Raw genomic sequence first — 22,413 nt, forward strand, 5'->3', positions numbered from 1 at the left:
ACGGCCATCTCTAAGTGGACGGCGCCTCACGTTAAGCGGCGATTTCAAAATGGACGGCTTCTGTATTTGAGCAGCGATCTCTAAGTGGACGGTTTCTGAGCGAACGACCATTCCTATTTGGACGAGAGGGGGCTATAGCGCTTTCGAGGGCTAAATCTCTGGAAAAACGACTAAGTCCAACAACACTGAGAGGTTGACAAAGTTTTCGCCCCCCACGGAAAAACGCCACATCTTTTCGCCCCCAAATTCATACAACATGAAGAGGGTACATACGAAATTTATCACAACCCCCTTCATCGGGCTAATTCCCTCGTTTAATGGGGGAAAGGGGCTCGTCAAGCATGTCAACTTTGCCAATTTTACACCCATTGACTTAGCACGTAAAACGATTTTAAAAAAAAAACCTAAGTCCAACAACACTGAGAGGTTGACAAAGTTTTCGCCCCCCACGGGAAAACGCAACATTTCTACGCCCCCAAATTAATACCACGTTTAGAGGGTGTATACGAAATTTACCACAACCCCCTACATCGGGCTATTTCCCTCGTTTAATGGGGGCAAGGGGCTCGTCAAGCATGTCAACTTTGCCAATTTTACACCCATTGACTTTAGCACGTAAAACGATTTTCAAAAAAAAAACCTGTCCAACAACACTGAGAGGTTGACAAAGTTTTCGCCTCCCACGGGAAAACGCCACATCTTTTCGCCCTCAAATTCATACAACATGTGTTGTTGGACTTAGGTTTTTTTTGAAAATCGTTTCAACGTGCAGTCAATGTGAGATTTTGGACACAGTCGAGATTTGTGTACTACTGCCTGAGATTTAGCCTCTGTTAGCGCTATAGCCCCTACTGATTTGGACGGCGCCTCATGTTGACCCTTTCCGCGTTCCATACTAATCCACTTGTCCATGATATCACTCAATGATACAATGCATGGAGTTGTTATGGATAACAACTCCCTGTACAATGTATACAACTGTGTAACACTGACATGAGTGGAACGTTGCCCAGCAACAGTGGTAATCACTCAGAACGAATCAGTATTTGTCGCAGAAAAGGTATAACCCATAGAACCTTATGATATTTAGCACTAGAATTCAAACGCAACGTCATAACAATTTACAGTGGTTGCAAAGACGGTCGCTTCTAAATCTCTTCTAAGATAGAGAACTACATTTATTGTATTCACTTCCTAGTTTTTGCAAAAAGTTCTTGTCATTAGAAACTGTTGTTCACCGCAGGCCTTAATGGTTTTACATGGCTTCATCAGTTTATGCTTGCTAAATATGAATCTCTTTTTCTGATGGAAAGATAGCCTGTACTGTAGGGTAGGCTGTAATGTGAGACATAAGTTAGGTAAGTTAAATGACCTACAGTACTACGCATATAGACTTAACGTTAGGCCTTATTTTACTAACCTTAGCTACTTTTACTAGTTCTAGACTACAGTCATACTCCTAGTAGGCCTATGTAGTTTCAGTTTGACTCACGTACGAACTTAGTGGCTTACCAGTCAAAACGTCCCTTTACAAAAACGTCCCCGTACCAAAACGTCCCCGCTTTTGGACAAAACGTCCCCGTTGGTCAAAACGTCCCCGTAAGTCAAAACGTCCCCGTCTATCACATTCATTCACAGTTGTGAATATATATTAATATTAAGTTATAATTTGGCTAAGTCATCGGCATACAAGTTGGATTACAGTCGCTAAATAAATCATGAAGGACTATATCGTTTAATTATATTTGGTATGAAAAAGGTATACGCTATATGTTTTTCAATGAATTAACGAATTAAGGAAATCCAAAATATTATACAAGAGGAATTAAAAAAGAATTTGGATGCGTATACTTTACAATATATATATATATTTATATATATCTATATAATATTTTAAATTGAGTGAAATCACTTATCGTTTATTTTTACGAAGTAAAATTTTGTCACGGGTACGTACCCCTGTTGATATTTGACATTTTGAAGTATAGAATATATCGCTCGTTTACCTTTAGTGTGGTAACGTTACATGTTTTACTAAAAAATTATACTCAAAAATGTTTCCGCCCTCATAACAGTCAATTCCCTAACTAATAACATCCACACTTGCATTCCAACTGATTATAAAAGCGGGGACGTTTTGACTCACGGGGACGTTTTGACTGCGGGGACGTTTTGGTAAAAAGCGGTGACGTTTTGGTCTTAAAAAAGCGGGGACGTTTTGGTAAAGGGACGTTTTGACTGGATACCACTTAGTGAACTTAACTCGTTAGCTTTTCAATTTTCATACTCTAGTAGCATGGTGGGCTCATATTAATTGACGCACTTAAAGGCATTGAAGACTCGCCCTAAACCTTGTGCGGCCATCTGAAAATGTTAACTTTCCATTGCTTGCAAGTGACACTTTGTTCGTGTCGCTACAAAATGCAGACAGTAATGAAACGTGATACCTTAATTGTTATCTTTAGCTAGACCTGAGATGTCCATCGCTCGCTGTATGGTTTGTACACTGTGATGTGGGTATTGACCACAGCTGTATGTACTGATTGTACACTAGTGTCTAATAACCGACAGTAGCAAGCTGTGTGTGTATTTTCTGGGATCGATGGTGTCTAACACTTCTGTTACACCTAATTCGAAACTAGGTCAAATTACCAACATCAGACGTTTCTTTTAGCTCGAGTCTTCACACCCTTGAAGATGTCTATCAAGGAAAAATCCAAATCCCTCAACTGTATGTGTTTTTCATATGTGTAGTTCCTCAGAAATGTTATGATCTCAAAATATTTCAGGTTCTGTGCATATGCACCATACAATTGAGCAGAATTTGACCACAAAATGTCTGCCATGACAAGTTCTTTCCTACCCCTAAATTGACACATTTGTCTATAAGCTAACTGCAGTGTAGGACTTAGTATACATCCATTGACTTTAGATGCTGTTTGCTATGCTATGAGCCTCTAAGCTCAGACAGGTCAGGTCCCAGAAAGTAGTGTTATCATATTGAGGTAATGTTGGTTAATTTTATGATGTAAGATTTCCAAATGCCCAAAAAATGTGCAAAACTGAGGGGAGGGTGATAAAAGCTTAAAAAATACCACAATTTGGTCAACAAATAGCTGAAATGGATTCAAACTCATGAAATAAGTAATTCTGCTTGACTGCAAAAATTTCAGGTGGCCTGCTGTATCGTTGCTAGTAATAATTGAAGGTGCGTCAATTATGGAGGTGCGTCAATACTTGTAATACTAGGTCTGTGTGGGCTAATCATTAAGTTGTTAGATGGGTTTTGAGCTGTTTTATTTTAGGCTAGGCCTAGCCTACCCTCACATATAGGCCCCTAAGGCTTATGAATTACTTTTCATATTAAGGTTAACTTCAAATTAGGCCAGGCTCAACATGGGTTAGGTCTGTTAAGCTTTAGGCAACGTAGGTTCCTGGCAATTAATACGCCATAGGTACAAACCGTCATACCTTTCCGCCATAGGTTTCCATCCTTTCTGTCATTGCGGAAAGGCTTGAAACCCTATGGCAGAAAGGCTTGAAACCTATGGCGGATAAGGTACATGTAGGAATGGATTTTACACAGGAATGTATCGGTGAAACTTTCTTTGATGCAGGTCGAAGGATAGGAACACTGTCTTCAAATGTGACAGTTCACTGGATAGACTGAATTGTAGTTAAGACAAGATTGGGGAATAGTTACCCAGTCTTTAATGTATATGTTGATTGAATAATTTTATTTGTAAGTTCGTAATCATGAGTGGATACACCGTCTTCAAATAGATAACAGTCGGTTAAATGAATCAAAATTAATTTGGTTGATTGTTTATTAAAAAGACCGATTCTGATTGTCGATTTAAATGACAGATTTTTTTTATTTTGCAGGCCTATAGCTGTGAAGCAAAGCAATATACAGTGCATATAGGCCTAGTGTGCACCCACAATAAATTTGCTCCTTCTGTCACACAAAATTGCTTACCGCCATCGGGGTAACATTGCAGAACGGCACTATTTCTATGGTGGAAAAAGCACGATTTCTATGGCGGAATGTACTAATGGCAGAATGGCACAGCCCACAAGTTCAAGGCTTGGCCCATTTAAGCTTAAAGTTTGTTCTGCTATTTAGTGATAGTCAATCATCAATGAGCCTCTATAAAGGTTTTACCTTTTGTATATTGGATGAGCACAGCATCGTTTTTGATTTTCCAAACTGTATGTTGAATGGATAGCTACTTATTAAATAGCAAATTTTTACTTATGTCTTACAACAGATGCCACCAAAACCATGGACAAAAAGTGAGAGAGACGAAGTTTTGCTTCTGTATCTAAAGAAGAGAACTGTTTACTCCTCAGGCCACTCAATTATATGTTTTCATTAATATTTTAATACTTCACTATGGCCACTGGACATATACTACCAGGCTATGGCAATCCAGTTTCCAAATTCAGATCCAAATCAGCAGACTCAACTATGTCTGGATACAGGTTTCGAAAAGGTTTGAAGAAAGCAACGGCCAATGAGGAGTTATCTGCAATTAAATATGCTGCACATCAGGCCTGGGAAGAAGAAGTTAAAGAATGGGATAGAAAACCAGCGATAAAACCAACCACTTATTCTCACAGTTATTATGCCAAGAATCACAAACTACCTGATGAGCAGCCAATAGTAAAGCCATTATCACCCACAAGGAGGAATAGACCACACCCAGCAGAGTAAGTGTCTCAGTTCAAAGTAAATTAAAGTGTGTTTGCCAAATTTTAACTTCAACCTTTCCAGCTTACTGCCCAAATAGCTTGTCAAGTAACACAGTTCTGTGCAATTTTCATATTAACATTCATTATTTTTATTGAGTTATCTGTCGTTAAACATTTTGAAAATTTGCAATCCCCGCCCAACATTTCATGCGCAAATCAGATCTCCCTGTTTTGTTCATGACCGTTAGGCTAGGCTTACTTTCACTATCGTGGTTAGCCTATGTTAGGTCAATTCTCTTGAATAGTATCTTTCTTTCGGTCTTTCCAATGTAGCTTGCAAAATTGTGATATTTCGTTCCATTTCAAGGAATGAACAGGTGTTTTCAGACATTTACTCCGTGAAATTGGGTAAAAAAAGTGGACGATATGAGTATATATGGTTACATTAGTGTAATGAACATGCTGACATGGGCAGTCAAAGTGACTTTACAGTAAATTGGGCAACGGAAAATAAATTTCTTTCTTTCGATTGCGACAGCTTTTCTCCTTTAAACCCACCTGGTCAGAGTGCATTTTGAATAAGAAACATTGAATCTGCTATGGAAGTTTGTTTTCCGAAATTCATCAGCTAACACGTATTGAGACTTTAAGCATTAAAAAGGACAGGTGATATTGAGTGCAAACCACAAGACCATAAGGTTTAAGGAATATGGTCTGGTAAAGTGACAGTTGAAGTCTTGCTGGCCTACTAGTACTGACTACTATTCAGTAGAGAAATAATTTTACAAAATCAAAATGTTCCAAAAGTCTTATTGTAAGTTGTATGTAGCCAACTTGCAAGTCTAAAATATTTTGTGACAAGGAGTCAACTGGAGGTGACCTCAATGGATACTTCAAGTTGTACTCACATTGATTACTTTTGGAATAATTGCTTGAATTGCCGTTCACAGAAAGTGAACTTAATACAGTACCTAACATCACAAGGTAAAGTGTAAGAGTCACTTCTAAGAGTCATCAGTGTATTATAGAAAGGAATTTGTTTGGAAAAGAAGTTCAGAGTAATGGAGGCCATATTGCCATTGAAAGGTGCTCATTTGACTGTTTCAGTCTTAGTATTTGGTTGCCACCCTCAATAGACAACTTATAGGCATTTGATTTTGAAATGTGATTTCACCATCGGCTACTGATTCAGTGTAAGCCTTGTACAAGCTTCAATGCATAATACATACATACTTATTTTGTTACGTGTTAGAGTATTCATGAAGTGTCGTCTACACCATGTGCCTGGTTACCATAACACTCGTACACCTGATGGTCAAGAGCTTGGATCTGTTGAAGGTTTCAGATATCCTGATCCAACCATCAAGGAGGAAGTATACGTAGGTAAGTAGCATGACAACGTGTACTAAACTCAGATAGCTTTGGTATCATTGGCTCCAACAAATAGTTATGAACTCTTGAGTGACTATTAAAATGCATTAAGACTTGTATTTAACACAGCAACTTTCAATTTTCCAATGGGCATATTTGTTATTCATATTTTAGTCAAAGGGTGCCATCAAAGCACAATTCTTCTTCTCCTTGTGTTGCAGTTGATGCATTATGTCCTGTTCCTGATAGACAAGGCAGAAATCAGTTGAGATGGAAATATATTGGAAGACCAAATACAGTAGATGTGATGCGGTATAAGGACAAGCAAGTAAGATGCAAGGATGATCCTCTGGATCTATATATTAATCTAAGCTTTGATGTTATCAGCAATTGTTAGTGTGGCATGTATACCACGTGCAACTTTGGTAAAACATGTCAAAAGCAGGCTTAGGACAAGATCAATACTTGGGCAAGTTTTTTTTTTTCAACATCATTAGTAAAGCAATGTAATTGTGATTGCTTGCATGTGTATAGGGTGTGTATTTGTTATGGATTGCTTGTAAACACAATACCTTTAGAAATGAATCTCTCATACTTGCCATATGGGCTATCCACTAAACAACAGTATTGTTTTCAGTGGGTCAAAGGTGAAAAGTCATTAGTTTTCAGTAGAGTTGAAATTATGATAAACACTGTATTCTTAGAATAGAAATTGGATGGATCACATTCTGACCTCATATAGACTGTTTAGTGGATGTCAGAGGTCAGGAGAGGTCAAAGTGTGGAAACCTCATGAACATTATACCAAAAGAAGGGAATTTTGAATGGACTTGTTAGTGCCCCACATTCAGTACAAGTGACCTTTTAAATTGTTAATGTTTATAGGGAATTAATTAACAAAAATGTTCACACATTCAGTGAAGTCAAAAGTGGCCAAATTTGTTTAAGCACTACAATATGAAGGATTGATGGGTTCATGTACTTTTGCCTGATGTAAAACTTGGAGGTTTAATTCTTGTATTTAGGAAGATGCTGTAATTCTACACCAATTTGCAGGAGTATTTAGGCACTTACCATTCATTATTGTGATGAGCTGGTCCCTGGTTTCAGACATATGCACAATTCACACAGTTACTAAGTCTGGGACTATTGTGCACCACTAAACATATTCCTTGGGGAAAATCCCATATAGTTCAGCCACAATCTGCTGCAGACAACTGTAATTTACAAGTTACCCAGCATTGGTACATCTGATTGTGAAGTGAGTCAATTGAGATTTAATGCCTTGTGCAACGACACAGCATGAATGCCTTCCAGGCTGATTATTGATCTTATTAAGGCTGGATTCTTAGATTTCACATCAGTCCTTGATAACACATTCGTTGTCAGATCACGAGATGCACACTTTTTTTTCATGATTAGTGTGTTATCCCACATAAATACAGTGAAATGATCTTTGATTAATGCATTGTTGTGTAAAACTATCATGTTAGTTTTGAGTTGATTATGTACACAGTAGTACATATACTTTGTATACTCCTGTATATTGCAGTTGAAGAAAGTTATTCATGATCCTTGGAAGGCCCAAGCAGCTGAAGCCTGGATGAAACTGGCCAATGAAAGAGGTAATATTGCATGTTATTAACAAACTAACAAGTTAATATTGCAACAAATTAACTGACATAGAAGGTAAATAGAGCATCAGATTCTACAGATGACATACAGTAGCATGAGATTAACTAAATAGATAATGTAGCATCTGACTCAGTAGGTAATAAAGCAGCAATTTTAACACACTAAAGATTAAAGGTCTGTATTGCATTTATCTGGAATTTTTATGATACCATTGTCACTTACATATCAGCAACTTGTGATTGTTAAGGTGTTGCTACATATACAAATTTTCAAAACAATATGCAGCAGTGTATAACGTTCAGATAGGATTTTATAACGCACTGTACTGTGTGCGTCAGGGACTCAGCCAGGCGGGAGCAACTGCTGACCATTTTCAGTGTCAAAAAAATGTTTATATCATATGATAATGATGAAACTAGCAAAACATTGCACCAGATTGCATCTAAGGGACATCCCTCCCCTTAGACCCCTTCCCCATACCAATTGCAAAATGTGCTCCCTCCCCTTTCAACTTCCTGGCTACGTCGCTGGTGTGAGTACCATCCTGTTTATACAATGGTACTGTATATTGGGCCCTGAGTAATCCAGGAATTTCATACATATTGTGCAGTGCTGAGTGGACGTGACCTTTCTGCATGAAATGCTTAAATAGTAAGAACATATAGACATGGCTTAACATTGGATAATGGGCTATATTGCCGATGAAAATTTTCGTCCATTTTGCTTAATTTTGTAACATTCATACTACTATGATGTGGGTGTTGCACTCATCAAAATTTCTTATTTTAGGCCTTGACACCATATTACAAACCCACATGTATCATTTGAAGAAAGTGATGTTCCTTGTTTGTTCCTTGTGCTGTAGACCACAAACCTGTGTTCAGTGTCCTTGAAACAAAGGTTGTAAAAACTAAGGAATAACATAACAGAAAATAAGACTGTCATTCCCTTTACATTATCAATGTGCATAATTAGCTAATGTTTATTCATAAGTTAACTATAGAATAAAGAAAATACTTGTTAAGTGGTCAATCTTTGATTGATTTTTATGGGAATTGAAGCTATTTTCATAATTTTCTAATGCCTATTAGAGTGATTAGGACAATGTTGTTCATATATGTCCATAGTCCTTTAACACACTAAATAGATGGCATTGCATCAGATTATAAAGGTAGTACACCATCAGAACATCAAAGATAGGATCTTTAAAGTATTAAACAAAAGAGAGATAACCTAATATCTAACTTAATAGGTTCAATAGCATTTAAGTTCTCTTCCTTTTGCAACATGTAGTACTTGCAGTTCTACAAAGTTCATGCAAATTTTCATGCAAGGCAAGTAGACTGACAATAATTCTTGTGAAGTTATGTTTATTTGTACCATCATACTAGAGAGATAAGGATAATAAGGTATCAAAGATGATGGAGATTTTTTAGCAAACTAGCAAAAGATAACAGGATCATGAGTACAAACGGACAATTGTAGAAACGTTGGACGATTATAACAGATGATTGTAATCACATTTACCCCGTAAAAACAGGCCTGACAAGAGGGGGAGGTCAGGAGAGCTACAACACTGGGGTCAATTAGGGGGCCTGGAAAAATATAGGGGGGGGCCAAGAAAATATGAGATTGTTAATTTCATAATATATTAGAGGAAAACTGAAGATTGGACAAAGGATATGACATCATTGCCACATTTATTGTTGGATTCTGTCTTAATAATTACTACACATCCAGCTTACATTATGCTGAGTTATGATATCTTTCAAAGCCATAAGATGTTTCTTTGTCATAAAAAAGAGATGACACTAAGACATGACACCTTCAGGCAGCACATGCATTTCAAGTAAACAACTCTCATTATTCATCCTGCCTAATATCTCTTACAATACAATTCATATTCCAATATCATATTTCCTTAGTGGACTGCAACCATCCAGTGTTGTCTCCTGTTAATGAAAGCAGAGAAATTAGAACAAATACAACAGTAGTTAACGTGACAGTCCTTAGATTTTTTTAATTGCTTTCTATGGTCTCTTGTCCCTCTTAGACAGGAGGAACATTCAATGTTTAATTGGCAATGAAGAACCAGTCAACCAGAAGAAGCAACTTGCATCCAGACTTAGTAAATCAGCGTATGTCTATGGAGCCTCCACACGAAGATATTTAAGATCTTCTGGAGCAGAGGGTTTGTAGCATTTTTAATACTGGTCTTTAATCTGAAATAAGTAAAGGGCAGGGCTTATTCTTATTTCACTAAGGTATTTCCCTTCATTGGTTAATAATGGTTAGGTCACCTGATTAATAATGCCACTCTTGTATGAATAATGTTCTGGAGCTGGGAATGCTTCCATAGTGATGGTTCTAGAAACATAAATAGAAACATAATTAGATGTGTACTTTTTCATCATCTTCAGGTGATCACATGTCTCCAATATATTACGATTCACCCTTCTTATAAACTGTTCTCTGTTAATAAGAAGGCACGTTAATGCTCAGAGATTGTAAACATGATAATTCAAAAAGTACATAATGGATGAACTTGATACTTGAAATGCTGATCCACCATACTGGGTACCAAGAATATTTTGTTTTCTGTGAAGGTCATTTGAGATCAAGAGATGTCAAAGTCTGCCTATTTTGTAAGCACAATCATTTCAAAAGTAAAGTTTGGATGAACTTCATATGTGGATCTACCTTAGAACAAGAGCTCTATTGGTTTCTGTGAAGGCAAAGGTCATCTGAGGTCAATTGAGCTCAAAGTCCAAAAAGCTTGTAAACATACAGGAAAGGTGAATGAACTTCATACTTGGTATTCGGATCTGCCTAAGTAAAAGAAACCAATTGGATTTCTGTGGAGATCAAATGTCTTTTGAGGTCAGCAGAGGTCAAAATCTGAAAACCATGAAAACATGATAACTACAAAAGCAGAGCTAGGAAGAACTTCATACATGGCTTGTTGATTCACTTTATTGACCACAGAAACCCTACAGGCTTCTGTGGAGGTCAAAGGTAATTTGAAGACAAAGTTCAGTCTGAAAAATTTGTAATGCAGTAACTATGTAAGTAAAAGCTTGGATGTGATTTAAACTTGATATGTATGTTGAGTCATGTATGTATGTTGTACAAGAATCTTAATGTTTTTGCAGTGGATTTGCCATTCAAGGTCTACAGAGGTCAAATTCTGAAAACATCGTAAACTGATTCACTCAAAAATCTTGAGTGAGTTTCATACAAGGTGTTTGGATCAACCTAATATTTATGATTTCAATTTACAATATGCAAAGTTGGTAAGAATAAAAATGAAGAACAAACCAAAAACTTTATGAATTTTTCAGTAGACTACTCAAGGCAATGAAATTGAATGCTCCTTTGCATGACACTGCAAAATGTTCACTTTTTTATTCTTGACACAGAATCCAAATCGGTGGAGAAATTAATGGATACTTTAACAAGTCGACCACTTTCAGGATTACCCATGTCTGGACCACATTTTCACATCACAGATTATAGTGAGATTCCTACAAAACAAATCAATATTAATCCTAGGTTAACTCAATCTGATTTTATCATTCATCCAGAGTTCTATCCTTGACAAGTTCAATTTGTTTACCTTTGCAGTTTCCTTTTTCGAATGTGTAACCCATTCTAGTCCTTACGGATATTTAACCAAAGTTTGAGCTTTGGAGTGTCACTGCAAGTCCTGTCTAGCCCTGCTATAGTACATAATGTCAATGCATTTTGCTCCCGGTATAAGATGTAAAAAAACTTGTCAAGTGTGAGGTATTTTCATGATATGGGTCAATCCATGCCAAATCAACAGATTTTTTAGTCGATTCCACGTCGACCCTCTCAGAATTGCCTGATATTGATATGGTGTGTTGCCACATGTCTCAAAGGATGATATTAGGCCAAAAAAATTTGAACACTTTTTGGTTGCTAGGATACGGCCCTGCCTAGCAACCAAATCCAGATTGCATTTTGCCACTGTTGATTTGGCATGGATTGACCCAGATAGTAATTTCCATTCAGTTTTAACTTATACATGCTCCAGAAATAACATTTTGATAACTGCATAAATAGTGCATTGTGTGTGGAACCTGTGATTTATTACACTGCAAACATACTGCTATTGATTAAAACATGAAACTGGTAAAAGTATAATACTAGCTAAATATTTATTGGAAAATGTTGTGTGCATCCTTCTGCACAGAGCAAGAGAGCAACAGTGTGTATATGGGGAAGAGTCCAGTTAGAAATTTGAGTATTTGACTGAGAAACTTTGATTAATTGATTAAGTACAAATAAAGATCACAGTCACAGTGTAATTACCCTTTGGCCATAGCTTAAGTTCTACAAAATGCTTTGGACAAATGTTTAAGTGTTAGTCCATCACTACTCAAGCTTGAAATCATGTCATATTTTATAATGACAATTTTCTTTTAAAGTGTCCATTGTAAATTCTACTTGTTTTTCTTTCTGGGTAAATTGTACCCAAAATAGAGGTCCTTTTTGGTTCCTTGCTTTTTGCAAAGCAAGGAACCTATGCATTCAACTTGGCGTGTGTGTGTATGTGACGCTTGGCTTGTGTACACGATATTTCAATAAGGAAATGATGTATCATGACCAAACTTGGTAAGTGGATAGCCCATACGTAGTGAGAGGAAGATCCCTATTGTTTTTGGTGCCCCCAAAGGTCAGTTAGGGTAAAAAAATGCAAAATATTAAAAATGCAACAACTCCTGTGCAAAAATCTGATGCAGTTAATATTTTGAGACAAACTGTGAATGAGGTAAGGAATCGTTTCCAAACATAACGGTCATGTGATCCAAGGTCAACAGGTCAATTAGGGGTCAGTATTTTGGCAATAGCTTGAGAACAAAATGTATGTCATAGTGGGGTTTACGCTATTGTAATCCATTAGTCGACCCGCATCTGGGTGACCTTTGGTTGACCTCCGGGACCTGTAATGTTTCATTGGTTATTTAAATGTCTGTGGCTATATTCAGATCTCAAATGGTCTTGCCATCAAAATTGTCAATGGTTGACCCCTTTGCGACCTTTATTAGAGGTTAAGGATTGTTTCTGATTTGTTTGAAAATATGCTCATTTTAGGAGATACAGGGCAAAGAAAAAAAGAAAAAAAAGTTTGACAATATTTAGATATATGATACAGCTCTGTGTGCTTTAGAGAGTAAACCATGCCCCGCTTCCATCAGACACCCGGAACTCAAGTTATGGGGGGCCAAAGGCTGGTTTTGATACCTTTTTAACAACTATGTGAGTGTACATGAGAGCACAAACAATTTTAGGACAGAGTGCACATCATGATGGGGAACATTATTGATAAAACCGTCAGGTCATTCAAGGTAGGCAGAAAACTGCTCACTTATGCTAATTTTTGCAACAACTTCCATTGACGAAGTCTGACGTGGCTGATATATTGAGACAAGGTGTGAATGAAGTAGGGAATTTTCAAAATAACCGTTATTTGATCCAAGCTCTCCAAAGGCCAATTATTGGTCAAAATATGTTTTTATCTCAATACATTACATGTATAGAGATATTGTAACAGTAAGTGGGACTCTATCTTCTCTTAAAAAATTTTCAGCGTCTTCTTACAAAGTTCTTTTTCTCTGGAATTTCCAGAGCAAGCATATATCATATAGGCCAACAAAAGTTACTATTTTTTATTCCAGAATTGTATCTCATTCTATGACTTTTTCACCGATTTATGTCCAAATTTGGCGAAATCACTCTGAAAAACAGTTGAAACAAGGCTTTTTTGCACACGCTCCAAAACTTGTTTGTTTCCTTGTTTTTGATAATTAAGCCCCGCCTCCAAGTCTGGTTTGTAGCAGATTGGCTATGACTCAAGCCCCGCCTCCAAGTCTGGTTTGTAGCAGATTGGCTATGGCTCATGGCAGCTACATGTTAGATATACGAAAATGGCCACCCTCTGTACTGTTGTGAGATACGCTGCTGGTACTGGTAGTGTATTGCACACTAATTTCATATACACATTGTTGTACTGCATTTAATTTATATTAGGACTTCGTCTGTTTATAGCTCCATGGTTTTAGTAATATCAATTTAAGGATTGTACTGGTGTTCAGGTAGTTTTTCAGGGCAAGAGTCATGATAAGTTTGTTTGATTGCCCATCAGGTATTTTTGTATAATTACGTATACACATTGTTGTGTTTACAAGTTTAGGCTAGGCCTAGTGCATCCTATATTAGGCCTTCATATAGTAATAGCCACATTAGCATTGTACTGGTGGTGTTCAGGCAGTTTTGGGCCAGGGTACAGTAAGTTTGTTTGATTGCCTTACAGTGTGTTTTAATTTTAACTTAAGTTTCCAACTTATATTTTAACTGTGACTCCATAAATTTAACATAATGTTAATGGGATAATACAACAACTATTCATTTGGAATAGAGTGTATATTGTGCATTTCTAGAATGAAGCATCATTATGAATTAAAAGCTTGTTTGGTTAACCCCCCCCCAAAAAAAAAAGAATTAAAACAAAAATTATAATCTATCACATTTTATTTTCACTGGAGTATGTAATGTATAAAAGAGGAGCCGGCCATAGCATCAAAACTTTTATAAGACTATAAAAATTGGATAAGGTTATGTTTTATTTATAAGGATATAAGATGTATAACTATAAGGTTATAAGAAGTATGTTTAGCTTTCTTTTGAACCTGTGATGTTTGACATCAAATATTCAAAGAATTAAAAGAAAATACTAAAATGGAGAGGAACTGGGGTGGCTATAAGGGGAGGAGGAGGCCACCCATCACTTTCAATTAAAAACTTGTAATCTACTTGTTCATTATTTTTTCCAAGTCATAAATCCACGAAATCTTCATGTCAAAAATATTGAGATGGAAAAACGTGGGTTGTTTTGATACTTGGAAGTGTACACTGTTTTGATGGTAGTCACCACTACAGTCTACAGTAACGTACAGTAGGTCGATAGGCCTAGCTTTCTCAAGGCGGGCATCAAGAATATGGTCGAGTTGTTCGCCTCTTCTTTATTTGACTGTTGTCATTGATGTCAAACTATATGACCAAAAATATTATTGATATTGATAATTGTAGAGACAGAGCAAAGATATGAAACTAGGAATCGAAATTAGAACTTCCAGTATTGAGATACTGCGTCATTGATGCTCTTGTTTTCTTTGCAATAACTTGTGAAACTTCTACTGATAGGGTCTGACATTGTTGATATTTTGGGACTAGTTGTGCATTAAGTGAGGGATCATTTCCAAACATAACTGTCAAGTCATCCAAGGTCATTCAAGATCGCTCATGGGCAAAAAAAGGCCCACTTATGCAATGTTTGCAACAACTTCCAGTGATGAAATCTGACATATTGGAACAAATTGTGAATGAAGTGGGGCAGAATTTATAAAATAACCGTTATGTGATCCAAGGTCACCAAAGGTTAGTTATGGTCAAAATATGCGTTTTTCAGAAATAACTTGAGAAACTCATACTGATAGGGTCCGACATGGTTGATTTTTTTGAGACTAGTTGTGCATTGGGTAAGTAATCGTTTCCAAATAGAACAGTCATGTAATCCAAGGTCAACAATAGTCAATTAAGGGTCAAAAACTAGTATTTTTGCAATAACTCGGTACAAAACTCCTACTGACAGGGTCCGACATGGTTGATACTTTGGGACTAGTTGTGAATTGGGTAAGGAATCATTTCCAAACATAACCGTTATATGTGATCCGAGCATAACCGTTATGTGATCCGAGGTCATCAAAGGTCAATAAGGGTCAAAGACTAGTATTTTTACAATAACTTGAGAACAAAATGTCTGTCAATGTAGGGAGTTGTGCTACTGTAATCCAATAGTTGACCTGCATCAGGGTGACCTTTGGCCTCAGTTTGACCTCCGGTGACATATACTAGTTTCTTTGGTTATTTAAATTTTCGTGCTCATATTCGGATCTCAAAGGTACCTTCTGATTAAAATTGTCCATGGTTGACTGTGTGACTTTCCATATCCAGCTTTAATCGGACACTTGGTTCTCAAGTTATGAGGGGCCAAAGGTTGGTTTTTACACCTATTAGCAATAAAATTGTGTGTGTACATTTGAGCACATAACAATTTGAGGATAGAGTGCACATCATCAAGGGAAACATTTTTGATAAAAACTGTCAGGTCATTCAAGGTTGCTTGTGGGCAAGAAAACTGCCCACTTAGCTAATTTTTGCAACAACTCCTATTGACAAGTCTGACATGACTGATATATTGGGGCAAGTTGTGAATGAAGTAGGGGCAGATCTTCCAAAATAACCGTTATTTGGTCAAAGTTCTTCAAAGGTCAATTATGGGTCAAAATGTGTTGTTTTGTTGCAATAACTTGTGAAACTTCTACTGATAGGGTCCGGCATGGTTGAGTTTTTATTACTAGTTGTGAATTATGTAAGGGATCGTTTCCAAACATAACAGTCATGTTATCCAAAGTCAACAAAGGTCAACTAGGGGTCAAAAACTAGTATATTAGCAATAACTTGTTAAAAACTCACACTGACAGGGTCCGACATGGTTCAAATTTAGGACTAGTTGTGAATTATGTAAGGGATAGTTTCAAACATAACGGTCATGTGATCCAAGGTCAACAAAGGTCAATTCGGGGTCAAAACCAAGTATTTTTGCAATAACTTCAGAACAAAATGTCTGTCAATGTTGGGAGTTGTGCTATTGTAATCCAATAGTTGATTGCATCTGGGTAACCCTTGACCTCATTTTGACCTTGTGTAACCTTTTCTGGTTTCTTGGGTCATTTGAATTTTGTTGCCATATTCTGATTCCATTTGTTCTTCAGATCAAAATTGTCCATAGGTTGACCCCTGGGTGACCGTGTGCAAAGTTATCAAAGGTCACAATTTTGTTTTGTTTTTTAGTAGATGCACATGTTGTACATTTCACATGTAAAGTGCGGGTACTGGCTCGTGTAACACGTGTTGCCGGGCCAATTCCCGCTCGCGATTAAGTAAAAGAGGGAAAAATAGGAGACAAATACACAAATATCCAAACGTATCACGGTTTATTCTTGACATTTTAAGTTAACACATGTATATAAGAAAGCTGCAGCTGTATTTATCTTCATCTCAAGTAGCATGTCTCACAAGTTATTACATAGAGTCAACTAACCTCCAAGACCTGGTTATTTACAAATATCAAATTTAAAAGCTGCAAGTTTCACTTCAAACCTTTAGATCTATCGTCATTTCAAATAACAGGTCTCACAAGTTATTACATAGAGTCAACTAACCCCCAAGACCTGGTTATTTACAAATATCAAATTTAAAAGCTGCAAGTACCGTTTCAAAATGCTCTTATATCTATCTTTATCTCGAGTAGCAGGTCTCAAAAGTTATTACATGGAGTCAACTAACCTCCAAGACCTGGTTGTGTACATATATCATTTAAAAACTGCAAGTATCGTTTCAAACCCATATATCTATCTTCATCTCAAGTAGCAGGTCTCACAAGTTATTACATAGAGTCAACTAACTTCCAAGACCTGGTTATTTACAAATATCATTTAAAAACTGCAAGTACTGTTTCAAACCGCTATTATATCTATCTTTATATCGAGTAGCAGGTCTCACAAGTTATTACATAGAGTCAACTAACTTCCAAGACCTGGTTATTTACAAATATCAAATTTAAAAGCTGCAAGTTTCACTTCAAACCTTTAGATCTATCGTCATTTCAAATAACAGGTCTCACAAGTTATTACATAGAGTCAACTAACCTCCAAGACCTGGTTATTTACAAATATCAAATTTAAAAGCTGCAAGTTTCACTTCAAACCTTTAGATCTATCGTCATTTCAAATAACAGGTCTCACAAGTTATTACATAGAGTCAACTAACCTCCAAGACCTGGTTATTTACAAATATCAAATTTAAAAGCTGCAAGTTTCACTTCAAACCTTTAGATCTATCGTCATTTCAAATAACAGGTCTCATAAGTTATTACATAGAGTCAACTAACCTCCAAGACCTGGTTATTTACTGAAAGGGAACCAGCCCAGGGAGGAAGGGGAGCGTTGCGCAGGCCACACCAAACAAATGATGACAGTACAATGTAGATATCTTGGTTTAAGTTGTCTTCCTTAATTCCTTGACCTTTCACGCCAAGGTCAAAAGCAATGACAATATAAGAAAAGAACAGCCTCTGTAAAATAGAGCAAATAACAAACAGAATATGAGATAACATGATAATAATCATAATGATAATACAAAATGTTCACTGTATGCAGACTACCACGAAGCCCAGACTTAATGTCTCATTGTTGAAGAAGCAATGCACCACTGCGTAAAAAGTTATCACATATGTAGCATAGAACTAACAAGAGTGAAACAAGCACCGAAATGTTGATGCAATTTGAAACTATAACTTCAAAGGAATCTACACACAATGACAAAACATCTGGAATTTGAATACAGTTAATATACAACGAATGCCCAAGGTAACTGGAGGTAGATCAGGGATTCACCAAAGTGACCTCAACCAGAGAGAGTGGTCATTAACAAACTATTTAACAAAATACTTTTAAATTAATAATAAACAATTTACATAAGAATGAGGACATTTCCATGACAAATAGTTACGTAACTCAAGGACACTGTAAATAGCAATACGTAATCATAAACAACAATGGCGCTTTACCTGTAGAGACCGAAAACCATAACTCATGTTACGCACGGAATAAATATAATGAATGGAAACGACTGAACAAAGTATGTCACTGACATTAACTACAATTTGTAAACCTCAGACTCAGACCCATGCTTTGTCTATAAAATATCAACTTTATAAATCCTTTATACAACTACACCTCTTAACTCAGCACATGAAAAGGTATCAAGAATATTACAAGAAATATTAACAATAAAGAATGATCGTATGACAAGACCTGGTGAGACACGGAATGCGCCTGACAACTGCACCCTATTCAACTCATTACTCACCAGACCCAAATGAATAAGTTTACAGCAACTCCGTTAACCCAAGGACATCCTCAGTGCGTCACGTCGCACAATCTACTACACGACCCGGAGTCAGGTAGCACCAGCTTTACCACCATTGAATCTTCACAAAAGGCTCAATTCGGAATACTTTTGCACAGCTGCAACTGGCATATTGCTTGGACAACAACAAAGAGTGAAGTGCCCACATGGGTGCATGGCAGTGAGATACTGTACCCTCACTTTGACATCATGAATATTCAAAATATGAATAGGCAGTATGTCCTGGGCATGTGAGAGTCACATGTAAAGCCAATTATTGTACCCACACTTAGAAACATTAAAGTAGCAGGATGAATTTCTACTTTATTACATTACAAATATCAAATTTAAAAGCTGCAAGTTGCACTTCAAACCTTTAGATCTATCGTCATTTCTAATAACTGGTCTCACAGGTTATTACATAGAGTCAACTAACCTCCAAGACCTGGTTATTTACAAATATCAAATTTAAAAGCTGCAAGCTTCACTTCAAACCTTTAGATCTATCGTCATTTCTAATAACAGGTCTCACAAGTTATTACATAGAGTCAACTAACCTCCAAGACCTGGTTATTTACAAATATCAAATTTAAAAGCTGCAAGTACCGTTTCAAAATGCTCTTATATCTATCTTTATCTCGAGTAGCAGGTCTCAAAAGTTATTACATGGAGTCAACTAACCTCCAAGACCTGGTTGTGTACATATATCATTTAAAAACTGCTAGTATCGTTTCAAACCCATATATCTATCTTCATCTCAAGTAGCAGGTCTCACAAGTTATTACATAGAGTCAACTAACTTCCAAGACCTGGTTATTTACAAATATCAAATTTAAAAGCTGCAAGTTTCACTTCAAACCTTTAGATCTATCGTCATTTCAAATAACAGGTCTCACAAGTTATTACATAGAGTCAACTAACCTCCAAGACCTGGTTATTTACAAATATCAAATTTAAAAGCTGCAAGTTTCACTTCAAACATTTAGATCTATCGTCATTTCTAATAACAGGTCTCACAAGTTATTACATAGAGTCAACTAACCTCCAAGACCTGGTTATTTACAAATATCAAATTTAAAAGCTGCAAGTTGCACTTCAAACCTTTAGATCTATCGTCATTTCTAATAACTGGTCTCACAGGTTATTACATAGAGTCAACTAACCTCCAAGACCTGGTTATCTACAAATATCAAATTTAAAAGCTGCAAGTTTCACTTCAAACCTTTAGATCTATCGTCATTTCTAATAACAGGTCTCACAAGTTATTACATAGAGTCAACTAACCTCCAAGACCTGGTTATTTACAAATATCAAATTTAAAAGCTGCAAGTACCGTTTCAAAATGCTCTTATATCTATCTTTATCTCGAGTAGCAGGTCTCAAAAGTTATTACATGGAGTCAACTAACCTCCAAGACCTGGTTGTGTACATATATCATTTAAAAACTGCAAGTATCGTTTCAAACCCATATATCTATCTTCATCTCAAGTAGCAGGTCTCACAAGTTATTACATAGAGTCAACTAACTTCCAAGATCTGGTTATTTACAAATATCATTTAAAAACTGCAAGTACTGTTTCAAACCGCTATTATATCTATCTTTATATCGAGTAGCAGGTCTAACAAGTTATTACATAGAGTCAACTAACCTCCAAGACCTGGTTATTTACAAATATCAAATTTAAAAGCTGCAAGTTTCACTTCAAACCTTTAGATCTATCGTCATTTCAAATAACAGGTCTCACAAGTTATTACATAGAGTCAACTAACTTCCAAGACCTGGTTATTTACAAATATCAAATTTAAAAGCTGCAAGTTTCACTTCAAACCTTTAGATCTATCGTCATTTCAAATAACAGGTCTCACAAGTTATTACATAGAGTCAACTAACCTCCAAGACCTGGTTATTTACAAATATCAAATTTAAAAGCTGCAAGTTTCACTTCAAACATTTAGATCTATCGTCATTTCTAATAACAGGTCTCACAAGTTATTACATAGAGTCAACTAACCTCCAAGACCTGGTTATTTACAAATATCAAATTTAAAAGCTGCAAGTTTCACTTCAAACCTTCAGATCTATCGTCATTTCAAATAACAGGTCTCACAAGTTATTACATAGAGTCAACTAACCTCCAAGACCTGGTTATTTACAAATATCAAATTTAATAGCTGCAAGTTTCACTTCAAACCTTTAGATCTATCGTCATTTCAAATAACAGGTCTCACAAGTTATTACATAGAGTCAACTAACCTCCAAGACCTGGTTATTTACAAATATCAAATTTAAAAGCTGCAAGTTTCACTTCAAACCTTTAGATCTATTGTTATGAAATAGTGATACCATCTCTTTGATGTTACCAAAAAAACTCCATCGAGACACCTTTACAGGCCTCTTATGTATTTATCTAGGTCATGGATTCAGTTTTCCCACGAGAAGTTTTTAACTATCTTATTGAATCTTGGTACAGTGCCTTTTCCCAAAATAGATTCCATTATGTCTGTGGAACATTCGAGAAGGTTCTCTCACGTGGTATGGAAGTTTCCATAGAAAGGGGATGGACTTCCAAACTCCCAACCAATCAGGGCAGATCAGTGCCAGTGCACTTATTTTTATATCATTAAGTTAATACAGGATGGTCAGTTCATTGGCTGCCTACTGATTATGCGCAGAGGGATTTTATAGAAGTAAGGTATAAAAGGGCATGGGGCCGAAAGTTTTATCACTTGGTCAGCAAATTTATCACTCCGCCGAAAGTTCATCACTCCTCCTAATTGTTTAATTGACGGAGTCAAGTCAAGTCAAATCATTGTAATTTAGTTTTATTTGTAAAGAGAATCGACAGAGAAGAAATTATACCGAATCATTAAATCAAATCCGATCTTGTCAAATTGTTTTTCTGTGAAGTCATTGTTTTCTTCCGTTCGAGACATCTCCTGAAGAAGCATAAATACGGCATCAAGATATCCCAGTACCTTTCTATCGCGAGTCCCGATATACTATCACTATCGGAGGAGCCGGGCTCGTCACAATATTACACTATCGTCATTTCTAATAACAGGTCTCACAAGTTATTACATAGGGTCAACTTACCCCCAAGACCTGGTTATTTACAAATATCAAATTTAAAAGCTGCAAGTACCGTTTCAAAATGCTCTTATATCTATCTTTATCTCGAGTAGCAGGTCTCAAAAGTTATTACATGGAGTCAACTAACCTCCAAGACCTGGTTGTGTACATATATCATTTAAAAACTGCAAGTATCGTTTCAAACCCATATATCTATCTTCATCTCAAGTAGCAGGTCTCACAAGTTATTACATAGAGTCAACTAACTTCCAAGACCTGGTTATTTACAAATATCATTTAAAAACTGCAAGTACTGTTTCAAACCGCTATTATATCTATCTTTATATCGAGTAGCAGGTCTCACAAGTTATTACATAGAGTCAACTAACTTCCAAGACCAAAAAATATGCAAAATGACGTAATTCGGGAACTGAGAGCGCCGAGCACAGTTGCACCAGAAACCGAGTTCCGAGGGCACTCGAAATGGTCCGACCCGCTGTAGGGGTTAGTATTTAGTGGCTTCCTTAAAGTACTGCTAGGATGGTCATACAGACTTGTTTTTTTTAATCAGACTGTCTAACTACATC

General features: G+C 36.5%; 2 protein-coding genes and 1 long non-coding RNA gene across 12 annotated transcripts in view; 2 read left to right on the forward strand and 1 right to left on the reverse strand.

Moving 5' to 3' along the window:
• Window positions 1-915: 915 nt before the first annotated feature.
• Window positions 916-14,140, forward strand: LOC139980148 (uncharacterized). 4 transcript variants are annotated; one of them, XM_071991579.1, is made up of 7 exons: window positions 916-1,060; window positions 4,272-4,713; window positions 5,948-6,078; window positions 6,288-6,394; window positions 7,619-7,691; window positions 9,755-9,892; window positions 11,121-14,140. In XM_071991579.1, exons 2-7 carry the CDS (start codon window positions 4,397-4,399, stop codon window positions 11,297-11,299), a joined length of 945 nt encoding a protein of 314 aa, XP_071847680.1. In that variant the 5' UTR covers window positions 916-1,060; window positions 4,272-4,396; the 3' UTR covers window positions 11,300-14,140. The 4 variants fall into 4 exon arrangements, with proteins under 4 accessions (XP_071847680.1, XP_071847679.1, XP_071847678.1 ...); XM_071991578.1 differs by having other exon boundaries at window positions 953-1,060; window positions 3,886-4,713; XM_071991577.1 differs by lacking the exon at window positions 916-1,060 and adding an exon at window positions 1,092-1,358 and having other exon boundaries at window positions 3,886-4,713.
• A 2,624-nt stretch (window positions 14,141-16,764) lies between these two features.
• The window catches only part of LOC139980152 (uncharacterized), a 170,397-nt gene continuing 164,748 nt past the window's right edge, over window positions 16,765-22,413 (reverse strand). For 6 of the 7 annotated variants that reach the window (XR_011797465.1, XR_011797464.1, XR_011797463.1 and 3 more), the window contains one exon: window positions 16,765-17,920. The gene's annotated coding sequence lies outside the window, so the exon portion shown is untranslated. The remainder of the gene's footprint in view (window positions 17,921-22,413) is intronic. The other variant, XM_071991584.1, reaches the window with a different exon arrangement.
• On the forward strand, window positions 17,140-18,628 carry LOC139980153 (uncharacterized). The gene is made up of 2 exons (XR_011797466.1): window positions 17,140-17,220; window positions 17,343-18,628. It is a non-coding gene; the product is annotated as an uncharacterized lncRNA (long non-coding RNA).

This window comes from Apostichopus japonicus, chromosome 14 (assembly GCF_037975245.1).
Source record: "Apostichopus japonicus isolate 1M-3 chromosome 14, ASM3797524v1, whole genome shotgun sequence".
In the NCBI taxonomy this organism is placed as follows: Eukaryota; Metazoa; Echinodermata; class Holothuroidea; order Aspidochirotida; family Stichopodidae; genus Apostichopus; species Apostichopus japonicus.